The sequence below is a fragment of the Manduca sexta genome, chromosome 20, assembly GCF_014839805.1.
Source record: "Manduca sexta isolate Smith_Timp_Sample1 chromosome 20, JHU_Msex_v1.0, whole genome shotgun sequence".
NCBI classification, from domain to species: domain Eukaryota; kingdom Metazoa; phylum Arthropoda; class Insecta; order Lepidoptera; family Sphingidae; genus Manduca; species Manduca sexta.
The window spans coordinates 7,853,815-7,868,739 of record NC_051134.1 but is presented as its reverse complement, the minus strand read 5'-3'; the positions used below and the strand labels follow the sequence as shown (position 1 = coordinate 7,868,739).

The 14,925-nt window shown below is 45.5% G+C and overlaps 1 protein-coding gene across 1 annotated transcript; it reads left to right on the top strand.

The window, feature by feature from the left end:
- The first annotated feature begins 1,780 nt into the window (after positions 1-1,780).
- On the top strand, positions 1,781-9,052 carry LOC115446631 (acetylcholine receptor subunit alpha-like). The gene is made up of 11 exons (XM_030173340.2): positions 1,781-1,977; positions 6,383-6,539; positions 6,646-6,785; positions 6,900-6,944; positions 7,026-7,135; positions 7,218-7,398; positions 7,474-7,589; positions 7,676-7,981; positions 8,060-8,215; positions 8,284-8,530; positions 8,612-9,052. The coding sequence occupies exons 2-11, from the start codon at positions 6,482-6,484 to the stop codon at positions 8,807-8,809; spliced, it is 1,557 nt and encodes a 518-aa protein (XP_030029200.1). The 5' UTR covers positions 1,781-1,977; positions 6,383-6,481; the 3' UTR covers positions 8,810-9,052.
- The last annotated feature ends 5,873 nt before the right edge of the window (positions 9,053-14,925 follow it).

Sequence of the window (14,925 nt, the reverse complement as noted above, 5' to 3'; positions counted from 1 at the left end):
CAGTGCTAGAGGCTAAAAGGCCCTCCGGATCCTGCCGGACCTTTTTATTTTGGATCACCAGCCTCTCTACAGCATCGGTCATCATTAGTCGTATTACAGATACTGGGCCGGCAGGGCATTTTTTTCTCTACCCCTGGGCTTTTGTTTACTTAGCTAAGCCACACATCCGCAAGGCGCACCGCGGTGCTTGTATTAGGATTCTAGTTTGCACATCAGCGATTGATTTTTATTATTAGCAACAATTGCTTCAAGGCTTGCACTATAAGGTTATTTTTTGGAATAGATAAAAACAGCAATATGTATGCAGTGCGTGAGCAGAAGTAGTTGAATACAATTTAAGTAAAACATATTTTGTGACAGTTTAATGTATAGCAATAATCATCCCTTTACTATGAGTTCTGTTTTCCATTGAAAAGTGGCGATGCGGCGCGCCCGGCCGGTCGGCCGCAGCGATGTCGCTTAAATCTTGAATGCTCAATAAGCGGTAATGCAGCGGCTCCATTAGATAAATTACTCTCTGCCGCGGAGGGGGATGAGGAAGATGAGAAGTGGGGGAGAATAGGGGGCTCGGTCCGCTGGGAAATTATTACAGGGCGACGTTTGGCGACACTTATGACTTCGACGAGTGACGAGAAGGCTGAACGTGAGACTCTGTATTGAACAGCGTATATCTACGGGCCTGTCCAAGAACACCGGGCTCCAGCGACGGCGCGACGCTTCGACAGTCCTATTAGTGACAATAAAACATAATCAGTTTAGTAATTCCTAAGACTAGCGTCGTCCGTCTCGCGGTCGCTTTATTGGAGTAGATGAGCGAACAGCCCCATTTAGTCGTCTTCGACGATAGGCAGGGGATACCGTGGTACAACTTTCTAGGTGCCCCCCATCCACAGGGCATTAGGCGCTTGTCATTTATCATTTCGGCACCTCCTATGTCTCTTCTGTCTGCGGGCGAGATCGTTCTGCTTATGATCCCACTCGGCGCTCTGCTTCCATGAGATGACACACCCATGAAGGCGGCCGCCGATCATGACGACCCCCGGCTGCCGACCATGACGAACACCACGCCGGCAAAGACACATCTCCTCCCACGCCTGCTCTAAGAGTGCTGCTTTGTAAATCCCTGGCTAGGCACTCCATGAGAGTGTGTTGGACTGCATTTTCACGGCTGACAATTCAGCTTCCAAAATGGTGATGCCCAGTGGACTTCTGATATTTTAAATCTTTAAGCTAATTAAAATTGTATGAAACGCAAGACCTAGAGCTCTTAAGGTAACACACATAATACATCTCTGAATTTAAAATTTTCGACTGTGTTGACAACTACGATAGATTTTATTGGAGTTTAACAGAAATAAATCTGAAACCAAGAAATAATGCTCAAGTGAATTAATAAGTTTTTAGCCCTGCCAACCGAACATCAACTTGTGATGCGCTATCGCGAGTCCTGCCGTCATTAACAGACGTGATCAAGTTAAGAAACGAGAGCGTGTACAAGATGCTTTATACCCTCATGCACCAGCGCTCATACCCTAGGGAGGTATAGCGAACGAGAGTTGGGAGTGCACATCCTTCAACACTTTAAACCAAACACTCGTCTAATAATTTGCGGAATGCATTCTCGGCGATTATGTAGCGAGCAGAGAGAGTAGAGCGCGGCGTGCGACATACGGCGGTGGCGATGGCCGTATGTCACGAGTGTTGGCGCACGGCGTGCGGGGTGGCGGTGAGTGCGGAGTGCGGGGCGCGGGCGGCGGGCGCACGCAGCGGTGGCGATCGGCAGTCGTCGACGCGCCCCCGCGCGGCCTTCTCGTCTGTAGTGTATAACGCGCCGCCCGCGATGAGCGCTCCCCGCACCGCTTGACGGACTCCGCTGCTCCGCTGCTCTCTTTACGCTGACTGCCGAACCGCGACCTCACTATCATGAATTAACCGCTTCGACACCACTTTGGACTTCGTTCGCTGCGTACCCATCCGGTAAATGTGCTAGTGACGCCCGATGCCGAACTCGCGACTTCCACGCTGCTCTCTGCACTTCGCACTCGACAGCCGATCGGACGCGGCTGCACCCACGTGCACTCACGTGGGTATATTCGTTGGTGACTCGCTCCGATACCCACCAGTTTATTGTCACACTTTAGGAGTGTTCAAGAATGAGTGTCGATGCTGAACGGTCGCCCTGTGGTTGTCTGGTGTGTGTTGTGCAATTGTGTCATTGGTGTAATTCTGCAGTCCCTAAATGATAAGGAAGAGCAATCATTTATACTATCAAATGAAAACTTTACAAGCGGCCGCAGATGCCGCGCTTCCACGGCGACTACGTGTAACGTGAAGACACACACACACACAGGCACAAGTAGTAGTGCACGGTGTAGTTCCGCTCCGCTGCACCACTGCACTACTTATAACACTCGGCACTGCTCGGTATAGGCTTCGAGTTAGACCACAACAATTCACGCATAAGCTGTCCCTGATGACATGCTGCTAAAATTATAATTAATATTTCTCACCCCAGAGTCACCAACGCAGTGCAGTCACATCAACTATTAGTGCTCTTGTACTGGATGTCACTGCTTTCTTTTATGGGCAGACATGACATTTACTGCTGCAAAAGTATGTCATGAGTTGTTACATGTGACATCGACTATAATCGAAATAAGTGAGACTGTATGCGTCCTTATTACTCAGTATTGTGCGAAGCGTCATTGCGCGCATACTAGTGGCACCTGATAGCTCAAGCACGAGTCTGTCACAATGAGCTGCAATTTACAGGTGTGGTGGAACCTGAATTTCTGCCCAAGCAGTATTGGCATTCGCCTACAGTCCTGCCGTGGTAATCGAGAGGGCAGTAAGTCAGAAAAGGCGGTTCTGCTCTATTTCAATATGTTAAATAGATTATCCTATCGTTCTTACTGTTGTTTATCACACAAGCAAACGCATTTATAATTACCTAGATGTATGAAACCTAGACAGGTGAAGTTCTTTTAATATGCATTCCAAATCAGTATTTAAAAACTTGAACGCCAGTGACTTCCTGCCTTTTCGATTATCACGGCAGAGTCGGTAAGGGCTGGCTTAGCCGGGCTAGTTCTCATACTTTTTTTAATGTACAGAATATTTAAACGTGAAATCTAGCATTGCTGCTGTGTTTCCTTTAAGATAACAGGAAGTGGATAATGCATATGTACACTGCATTTCGAAATTGTCATTCTGTTTCATAAAGATAGCAGCCGCACGAGCCCTTTAGTGTATGTTTGAGGAAAGTAACCACTTGCCAACACATGACCTGCTTGCTATTCTGTCTCCCTTCCTATGTAGACAGTGTGGCTCACACAAACACACGCCCGACAACACAATATCGAATAAAAGTCTTTTTTAAAACAAACACAAAACAGCTCGAATTCATACCACGGCCCATGAACACATACATATATTTGTGTGTGTTTGTATGGCCGCACAGTATAAATTTTAATATTCAAAATAACGCAATTTATCTCCAATTACTAGAAGCGACACAGTGCAAGTCGTGAAACTCAAAACATATATTATCTTGCTCAAAACAATGCTTGCGGAGTTTATAGGTGCATAAGGATAATGTGAGTAGAGGTAGACTCATTTTGGGACAAATTATTTATTTTATTTTAATCGTATTTAATTATTTTACTGATGATTATGAAGGTCTCGTATCGTTTCAAAGATAGCTCGTAATCTTATCTCTCCATATTTTTTGAGTGCCTATTTGTACGTGTAAATATGTATTTTAGGCTTTTGGCTCCGCTCGCCTGTAAGTTCTGATGGAATGAAAAGGACAAAAAATACAATTTAAACTACTCTTCCTCATGTATGGTGGTACATAATTCTCCGGAAGTAACCTTTTTTGTTAGTTGTAGTTTTAGTGTATAAAGTAGTTGACAATTTGAGTCATAAGAGAAGAATTGGTATATTTCAAATACCCACTCATGTTACATTTTAATGTACAAACAAGAAAAATTGCGTATCTCTCGATCAAAATAGACGTACGTAGATACCACAAATCTAATGAATGTCTTGTAATATTCCTTATTGTAAAAAATCCTATTGGAGTGCTGTACTAAAGACTAAAAATAAACAAATAAATAATTATATAACTATGACATTTTAACACTGCATCACAACGAATTCGGCGCACCGCTTCCGCATCCATTATTGTTTAAAACATAAATTACTGTCTTATGACCTTACATCATATCTATTTTAAATGAAATATACTACTTACTAGAAAATCTTTACATTTAATTTCGAGTCCATTTTTTAGGTATCGTCCTTAGGGCCTTAATCTTATTGGGTGCCGTGTTGCAAAATATGGTCATTGGCGGCCGTTTCCTAGCCAAAAATACCTGTGTTCCTTTTCCGGATGAAAAAATTTGAGCGGTATGTGTATTATCTATTTTAATTGACCAGTTAATCTGTTATGACGAAGACATTTAGTCACTCGTTATTATAAATATTTTGTAAGTGAGTTTCCCGAGGATGAAACACACTAAGAGGTCATAATAATTTATTCGCTGATTACATTCTAAACTTCGATGTACAAACTATTAATTGTTGTCCTCAATATTTAACGGAGCAACTTGTAGGTGAACAGTAGTAAGTGATCGCGCGGGGTTGACTGAAGCGCGTCGGAGATGCCGCCTGTGTACTCGAGCCGTGCCGCTCACCAACGGGCTCTAAGTATGGACACTGATTGCTATTCTAGGTTTAGAAGTGGAACACATCTTCAATTATACCTAATAAGTTAATAGCGGATATCTTCTCCTAATGTGTCGTTCTAGTGGTGCATCTTGTATAACTTTTTATTTCCCGTGAAGATTGATTTTCCACTACCCCTCACAACCTCAGGGGCAGCCGAGTCGTTATGTTGAGGTAACTTTACGTCTCAGCGATAATCGCCAAAGTGGCGACCGCTGGACCCAGCTACCAAAACCTGCACACACCCTATACTGGCATATTAACCAAGCATCTACGTTGACTCTCGTCAGCGCATTTGAAACATTCGAAAGACGCTACGGAACCGGAACTGTTTACGCGACTGCCACTGCACTGCCAGCTGCCACCTTATGGAACATTTAAAATTATGGTAGGGCTCTCAAGCCCTCGGTGAGCCTTATGTGCTATACCGATTTTAGTTTCCATGATTTATAAATACTATTAACACCCACTGTATTGTATTATGAATGCTATAAGTTTATACTTCTACTAGGTGTTGCTCGCGGCTTCGCCCGCGTCATAACCTTTCCCGCTATCAGTAATCACTAAATCTCGGTAGCGATCCAAAGCGCCATCTGCATGACGTCAGCACCATCTACTCAAAAATCGGATTAAAAATTCAAATTGTATCTTAAATTTTACTGGGATACAAAGTAGCCTATATACTAACGCTAATTTGATTCTCCATAAACTTTCCATAAAGGGAAGCCAGTAGGAATCGGGTTATATGAACCCTTCGCCACTGATAGCCTGCCCATCCGTGTAGCAGTCATTCCAATGCGCTCAGCGGTTGCAGCGTTTAATTCTAACGAACATTCAGCTCCAGCCTACCTCCAATGCCCACGACAATAGTGTACGAGTGCAAATGACAGCTGACGATCAGCCTAGTGTTAAGGTGCAGTGTTTTAGTTCACCTTCATGTATAGATCCAAAAATGGTTAGGATCCGAGACAGTAGTGATAGCGTGCAGTGGCCAACAGTTAACCGTGGATCGAAGGAACATGTTTACGCTAAGATAAACAAACGTGCAGTGCTAAATAAATCATGCTCACGTATACCGAGACTACGGTTTTAAATAAGAATGATTGTATAACGTTAAGTGTAATTGATATCGAAAATGTAATAGTTTTAAGTTTTTTCTTTTATCATACCTTTATTTTTTTGCGCCCGGAATATGTTCGAGTAATATGACCAAACACCTCACTTAGCATAAACGGACGCGGCGCATTTACGTAATAATTGTATTTTTGCAGTAGCGTAGTAGTGTAAAACAGCTGATTACCGAGGCAGTTGGGTCCAACCCTCGGTATCTTAACATTAATCTAACATTCATTTAACATTGGACATTAACATTAAAAGTGACGAACATTTACAAACATTAATTTGTAAAAAAAATTAAATAAGTTACCAAACCTCAACATCTTCTTATTAAATACACATTGCGACCTCGCTATTTACTCGCACAACCATTTTCATAAAAATTCTATATCCATATACTATAATTATTATAAGTAGGTGCCCATTAGAGTAAGATTTTTTTTTGATGTTTCATAGGAATCGACACAGAACAACTTTCATATTAAAAACGTACTAATAATAACGTTCCAGTGAGTAAGATTGTAATGTGTATGCGCAGGTCGCGGAGTGTGCGGGCGGGTGCGGGGGTGGTGGTGCGGCGGCGGCGGGGGGCGCGCGCGGCCGCGGCGCCATGCGCTGACGCCATGCGGCGGCCGACATGCCGCGTCGCGCTCCGCAACACGCGGCTCCGCTGCTGCTGCTGCTCGCGCTCGCCGGTACACACAACACACACGATACAGACGTGATTAGTCATGCGCGTAGTGTTAACTCATGCGGAGTGTGACAAAATATTACTTACATGGTGTTGTTTGTTTGCGACAGGATGTGCCGGCAACCCCGACGCGAAGCGGCTGTACGACGATCTGCTCAGCAATTATAACAAGTTGGTGCGGCCTGTACTCAACGTCAGCGACGCGCTCACCGTGCGCATCAAGCTCAAGCTGAGCCAGCTCATCGACGTGGTCAGCCGCCTTTAACACAAAAATGCTCACAATCATTAGTTCTTACAATATCATACTGGAAATCGTAGCAATAATAATAGCAATAGTTTTAACATTGTAATATAATTGTTGCAGAATCTCAAGAATCAAATAATGACAACCAATCTATGGGTGGAACAGGTTAGTCTCATTGTGTATGTGTTTGCACGATTATTGCAAGTTTGCATACAGTTTTTCTAGTAGCTATTGTGTTATTCGCAGAGCTGGTACGACTACAAGCTTTCGTGGGAGCCGCGCGAGTACGGCGGCGTGGAAATGCTGCACGTGCCTTCCGACCACATCTGGCGGCCCGACATCGTGCTTTACAACAAGTGAGCTCTCTGACCACAGCTAGTACCGTCTGACTCGTGCCCGGCACGTGCCTAACGTCTCTTTGTATCTGTCTGCGAGCAGTGCTGACGGCAACTTTGAGGTGACGCTGGCGACTAAGGCGACGCTCAATTACACCGGCCGAGTGGAGTGGCGTCCGCCCGCCATCTACAAGTCCTCGTGCGAGATCGACGTAGAGTACTTTCCATTCGACCAGCAGACGTGCGTCATGAAGTTTGGCTCGTGGACCTACGACGGGTTTCAGGTGCGCTGATAATGCGTGTTACACGCCGATATTATTTGACACCGTGATTAACGACTCGAGTGCACCTGTTCACAGGTAGATCTGCGACATATCGATGAAGTGCGAGGCACCAACGTCGTGGAGTTGGGCGTCGACCTCTCCGAGTTTTACACCTCTGTCGAGTGGGACATCCTGGAGGTGCCCGCCGTCCGGTAAGCGCACGTGTACGCGTTCTCAGATGTGTGCACACTCTCATACGACTGTTCGCTCGGTAATCATCGGTCGTGTATGTCCGCAGAAATGAAAAGTTCTACACGTGCTGCGACGAGCCCTATCTAGATATAACTTTCAACATCACGATGCGCCGCAAAACACTCTTCTACACCGTTAATCTGATCATTCCGTGCATGGGAATATCGTTCCTGACGGTCCTGGTATTTTACTTGCCTTCGGACAGTGGCGAGAAGGTATCGCTGTCCATATCGATCCTACTGTCGCTCACCGTGTTCTTCCTGCTGTTGGCCGAGATCATTCCACCGACTTCGCTGGTGGTGCCACTGCTTGGCAAGTTTGTTCTCTTCACCATGATCCTCGATACGTTCAGGTGGGCAATAATCCCGTAACGCATTATGTTTATAATCCATCTTCATAGTGAAAGCTAACGGGTTACACTTTGTTGCAGCATATGCGTGACTGTGGTGGTATTGAATGTGCACTTCCGCTCGCCACAGACGCACACAATGTCGCCGTGGGTGCGGCGCGTGTTCATCCACGTGCTGCCGCGGCTCCTGGTCATGCGCCGCCCGCACTACCGACTCGACCCGCACCGCAGTCGCTTGTGAGTACATTTCCGAGCCGCGCCGCTCTCGCCCGTGCACGTACACATATTTACTTTGTTGTCCGCAGCGCAGGACTGGTGACCGGCGCTGGCGAGACCACACTATGGGACGAGGGCTCGCCGGGCGTGCCGGCTCCGCCCCGTCCGCCGCCCTGCGCACCCCCGCTGGCGCCCTGCGCCGCCTGCGCGCCCGCTGAGGCGCCGGCGCTCTGCGACGCGCTGCGCCGGTGGCACCGGTGTCCCGAGCTACATAAGGCTATTGACGGCATCAATTATATTGCCGACCAAACTAGGAAAGAGGAAGAGTCCACTAGGGTAAGTGATGCGTCATGAACGGGACCCAGAAAGTGACGAGGGCGGCACAACACACTAAACGGTTCTGTGTGTGTCTCGCAGGTGAAAGAGGACTGGAAGTACGTAGCGATGGTACTCGACAGACTATTCCTGTGGATATTCACGCTAGCGGTGGTGGTGGGCTCGGCGGGCATCATCCTGCAGGCGCCGACGCTGTACGACGAGCGCGCGCCCATCGACGTGCGCCTGTCGGAGATAGCGTACACGGCCGCCAAGCCGCGCCCACCGCCGCCACGCTGAGCGGGTCTCGCGTCACGTGCTACGTGTCACGCGTGACGCGTCACGCATCACGCGTCACGCGTCACGCGTCGGCGTCTCTCGACGGGCTCCAGTGATTCTCGCTCGTATTTTCGATTCACGCAAATTCGAATTTGCAATATTGTACATAGTATACATAATTATTATAGTTTATACAAAGAAACACCGCGATCGATTCTAAGTCGAATTTCTTTTGATAGAGACGAAATAAAATGATCGTTTGTATGTCCACGTGTTTCAATATCAATCACCTTCTCGGATTATTCTTTCAGCAAAAGAAAAATTTGTAATTTACGGGTAATTTCAAAGTCACCAGCAAACTCGCAGATTTTTTTTGGAGATTTGCAAACAGAGAGAATGAAGAGAAAAGGAAGGAGAAGGAGCTTTCTTATGATGATTAGAAGGGAGAGGGAGGGGAAATGTTCACGAACCCTTACAGGCCTCAATGTGTATTTAGCAACCATGAGGTATACACACTGAATTGTCTAGGGTCGCCGCAGATGTGCCTCCATGCATTGGCGTGCATTTGGTGTGGAGACAAAGCGCACAAGAATTGCTTCTTTACCTCGCGGGATTAGATAGCTAAAACAATAACAACATCGTATTTTCTACGACTTTTGTTAATTTGCTTTGTTGATTTATATAATAATAATAATAATATCAGCCCTGTATTATATACTTGCCCACTGCTGAGCACGGGCCTCCTCTACTACTGAGAGGGATTAGGCCTTAGTCCACCACGCTGGCCTAGTGCGGATTGGTAGATTTTACACACCCTCGAAATTCCTATAGAGAACTTCTCAGGTATGCAGGTTTCCTCACGATGTTTTCCTTCACCGTTAAAGCAAGCGATAATTCACAAAGAATACACACATAATTTATTAGAAAAAATCAGAGGTGTGTGCCCTTGGGATTTGAACCTGCGGACATTCGTCTCGGCAGTCCGTTCTACAACCAACTAGGCTATCGCCGCTTATATGCATATAATTAATTTTATTACAATTTCAATATTTTAATCTATGCATATCGCGAAGATTAGATAAACAAACCTGTGCGAGTCACCGTATCGATCCATGTATCTACGGATGTAGCATTAAACAATAAAAAGTGAATAATACCATTCTACCAATATTTGATATTAACTAAAACGTTAAAGAATGATAACGTTATACGTTGTGATTTTGTTTAGATATCTAAACTACATACCTACATAGTATTTGTTTTTTTTAATTGTTTAATGTATCTAGTCTTAAGCCTGGTAAAATATGAAGGGATTACGAACTCCGTGTAGGTACACAGTGGCTACAAATCCCGCGCTCAATTGATATTAACTAGGTAAGAATCTAGCGAAGAAAGTGCTATTATTATTAACAACGAACGTGAGCGCACGTGCCACGTCCTTCTTTACAAATGAAACATAGACGTACAAATGTCACTACAGTATAAAAACATAAAAAAAACAATATATTGTTTATATATATATTGAATGTATTGATTTATGTCAAAACTCATAGAACTTTATTCTATGAATTGTGTGTTACATAACTAGACGCGCAAGGTTGCTTTTATTTTTTCAAATAACCCTTTATATTATAAATACATATTGTGAGAAATATAAATATTTGTAGATTTTGCGATTTAATGAATTTTAGCCACTTCAACTCACTAGTCTATTGGTAGCATCCATACAGCATAGCGACACAGCTCATACACTGGAAAGTTCTTTTTCCTTGCTGAACTTAAAATTTTTACTCACCGATCTTGTAGCCGATGAAACAAGTGTACGCCTCGAACGAGGTCCAGGATGCCAGGCGATGCCCCGGTTGCCGTTTACGGGTGATGTTGCAGAATGAGGTGTGGGACTCATGGGAATTAAAAAAAAACAGCCGGAAATTTAGAGAACAAAAAAAAAATAAAAAAAAAAAAAAAAATAAATAAATAAGGATAAGTATAAGACACAAGGAAAAAAAAATACAGCCATGCTAAAATAAAAAAAAAAAAAAAAAAAAAAACAATAATAATAATCCCGGTGATCGAGTTTATTATTACCTTTATAATGCGAGATATAAGATACAGGTTCATCGTTTTGCAGTGGCGAAGGGTAAAATTTTCAATAGTGAACATAAGGCTAAATAAAAAAAAAAAAAAAAAAAAAAAACTTATAAATTGCTCGCTTAGCATCTCTGTAATAATTACACCACATGTATTAAAATTATAATTACAATATTTTCTTGTTTATTGTTAAATTATAACTCTGTAAATGTAATTTCCTTAAAGAAATAGGTATATTTTCGTCAACCAATCAGTATAAGTGTATCTTATTATATTGTATATTGAAAAAATTATTAATCAAAATAATCATTGAAGCTTAGCTAAAAGTTTTGCTTGTATCGGTGTGCCATTTTAAATTCAGTACAATAGTATAATTTTTTTTTTTTTTTTTTTTTTTTTTTTTTTTTTTTTTTTTTTTTTTTTTTTTTTGTGTCTTAAATCAAAAACTAATAAGATCTACTTCTAATATGTAATTATCTAAATACTAAATAATAATAAAAGCAAGAAAAAAAAAAAAAAACATTACACTGACCACAAGTAGTTATTTCCATAACAAATATTAATTTCTAATGTCGACCCTTTCTGCCCCTTCCACCCTCACAGAGATCATATTATGCATTATGTGAACCTTGAACCAAAGTGAATAGTGTAAGTTAAATAAGATTGATTGTCTTACTTTTTTGTTGTGACTTGTAATATAAGTGATAGCATAATTAAAGTTGATTTGATCGTGAATGTTTATAGTGCACCTTGTAAGCTAACATGAAGCTGTGTGTCTGAATGTTCAATAAATAATTGCAATATCAACCTACTTATCTAATCAAACCGGTTGCACCGGGCTTCAATGGGCTGGAAGGAATAAAGGAAGGAAGGAAGGAAGGAAGGAAGGAAGGAAGGAAGGAAGGAAGGAAGGAAGGAAGGAAGGAAGGAAGGTTTAGGTTTAGGTTTAGGTTTAGGTTTAGGTTTAGGTTTAGGTTTAGGTTTAGGTTTAGGTTTAGGTTTAGGTTTAGGTTTAGGTTTAGGTTTAGGTTTAGGTTTAGGTTTAGGTTTAGGTTTAGGTTTAGGTTTAGGTTTAGGTTTAGGTTTAGGTTTAGGTTTAGGTTTAGGTTTTTTTCGGTCCCCCTATCCAGGACAAGGGATTTTCTGCATCTTTTGTTTTGTTTTATTTCTATTTCTTTTTCTTTTCTCTTACATTTATTCCTTATTTCTATCTGTATCTTATGTTGATTATCTTATTTATCTATGTTATATTTATCTGTACTTAATTCTATTTATCTTAATTATACATATATCTATATTTATTTACTTCTAGTTTATTGCTACTTATACATAATATTATATTATATACTTAGCAATTCTTATCACTATTTCTTTTTATTACTTTAGTTGCTACTTTTCTACAGTAATTTATAAATATATGCGTATGAACCTTATTTTTTTAAATATCTTATATAAATTTCCTATTTTTATCTTTAAATCTATCCTATTTTCTAAATTATACCTATCCACTGCGTGGATGGGACACTCGAGCAGGAGATGTGGGACCGTCTCCTGAACGTCAGGGTCACATTGGCACGCCGGGCTCTCCTTGCACTTGAAGCGATGCAAGTACTCGGAGAACCCGCCGTGCCCCGTGAACACCTGCGTCAGTGTGGCGTCCAGGGCGATCCGCCTTACGACCCTGTGCGCCTCGACCGCGTCCGGAAAGAACAGCTTCGTCACCGAAGCCGTCTCTCCGTCCGCGTATCTCCGGCTCCATTCGTCAATCGAGTCCTTTCGGATCTGTCGTTTGACGAACGAAACCAGACATTTGTCGTAGTGCGCACGGGTCTTCAGGTGTTGTGCGGCATCCTTAGCGAGTACGTCCGCCCTCTCGTTTCCCTCCAACCCCACATGTGCCTTCACCCAGAAAAGCTTAATTTTCTGGGTGCGTTTTTCGGCTTCTTTAAGCAACCTTCTGGGTGCGTTTTTCGGCTTCTTTAAGCAACCTTTTAATTTCAAACGCTATGGGGTGGAGGGAATCACCTCTGGTGACGACGTCGAGAGCGGACCTTGCGTCGCTGAAGATGCCGCACGCAGGAAGCCCGCTACGGAGCGCCTCCTCCACGGCTTTGCGGAGGGCGAGAAGTTCCGCCTGGTAGACAGAGCAGTATGGCTCGAGCCGCAATTTTCTGGTACTCGTCTCGGCGGCACCGTTCCATATGGACAGCGCCGCTCCGACTTTCCCATCAATCTTGCTTCCGTCGGTGAAGATGCTAAGACCTTGGCCTTGGCCTTGACCTTGGCCTCACGCTGCCGTAGACGCCGAGGGCGTCCTTCGGTGCGCGGGGGCTTTTGAGCCCCCCCCCCCATAGGAGACGGGCCGCAAGGCGGCACCGCGCAGGGGCGGTTGCGGTCGCAGACTAGACATTTCAACGTCAGAGGAAGCCCGCAGCCGTCCCTAATGCGCCGAAGAGGGCCACCGCGGAGTTTTAGTTGGTATGCCGTGCGTTGTACATAGGTTAGGGACTCGGCCCGGCGGTCGCCCGAAGGTCTACATCAATTCCGGGCGGCGCAACGTCGGGTCGTAAGGCACGGTGACCCCAACATAACCGCTCAGTCGCCCCCCCCGCGAAGGCTGGGCGGTAGTAATAAGGCACTTTCTCCGCGAAACCAAAAAAAGGTTAGGTTAGGTTAGGTTAGGTTAGGTTAGTTTAGGTTAGGTTAGGTTAGGTTGAGGGAGGGGTGCTAGGTCAGGAAACCTCCTCGTGGTGCACCCTGGGCAACGGCGCGTCGATCAGACCGTTCAGGCTGATCTGCGCGCCGGCTAATATCCTGACAACCGAGGTGGTTGGCGGTCGTCGCCTCTTGTGGCGACCGTCGTGTCGTAGTGAGATGGGATTGGCCCAAAGGGCGGCTCCCGGTTCTGTCCCGGGGTGTCGACGGGCTCGGTGTGCGCTCATCCCGCCCCGAGCAGGCAGTGGGGGGACTCCCTCTCCCATTGTCGCCGTCGCAGATCGTAATCCGGTATGGAGGTCGGTGGTTATGTCTCGCGCTCCTGCTGGACCGAGGGTCTTGGCTTAATCGCCCGGACCGCGAGGAAGAAAACCTCTATATAAAATTTCCCCGAATCCCAAGCGGCGGCGCACCGCGAGGGATGCATGGCCGATGGGTAGTTCGGTCTCGAGTGCGACCCCGCCAGAGTACAGGCCGACCCTCTTGGCGGGTTACGCTAGGCTTACCCAGGTACAGGGGGCACTGCCTGGGTGGACTTTTATTTCCCCCATACTCGTGGGATCAATAATGAATGACACTAATAATAAATCCATTTTTAAATAAGACGCCAGTGGTTGTGCTGGAGAGGCTGCCTACTCCAGTTCCGGCTGGAGAGGCGGAGGTGGTGACAGGGGGGGAGGGCGGGAAGCCCGTCGAGGCCTTAGTGGGCCGCTTTTATGTAGGAGACTCGGAGTCGAGCGAGGGTGTCTCGTCGGCCCGAGAGGGAAGGCCTCGGAGGGAATCCTCTCGCTTGACGAGTGAGACGGACGAGCCCCTCCCTAAAACAGTGACGACGGACAGTCGGGGGCGAGGACGTCCGCCTACGACTGTTACGGGCCTCAAAAAGACCCGCAAGGAGCTGGACGCGCAGAAGCGTCAGCTGGGCAAGAGGCAGTTGGAGGAGGAACTGGCGACGTTGCTCCAGTTTCGGAGGTCTCCGGTTGCCGGCGAGGTCGAGATCATGCAGGTCGATGAGGACCGCGTGATCTCCAAGGAGGACCTGCTGCGCTGCGGAGACGTGGTGCGGCGGATTGTGAAAAGTCGGGAAGCCTCAAGGGGACCTCCCAAAGGCCCTAAATGAGGTTACCGACCTCATAATTAAATACGTGGACCAGCCGGAGTCCTCTCAAATAATTCGCCTCGAGCACGAGGCGAAAAAGTGGAGGGAGCAGAGCGCCCGCCTGGAGGCGTCTTTAAAGACACTCCAGGAGGAGAATGCCTCGCTCCGCCGGCGCCTAGAGGACCTGGAGACGGCCTCCAAGTCTGCTCCGATGGAGGACGTCCTGGAGCGG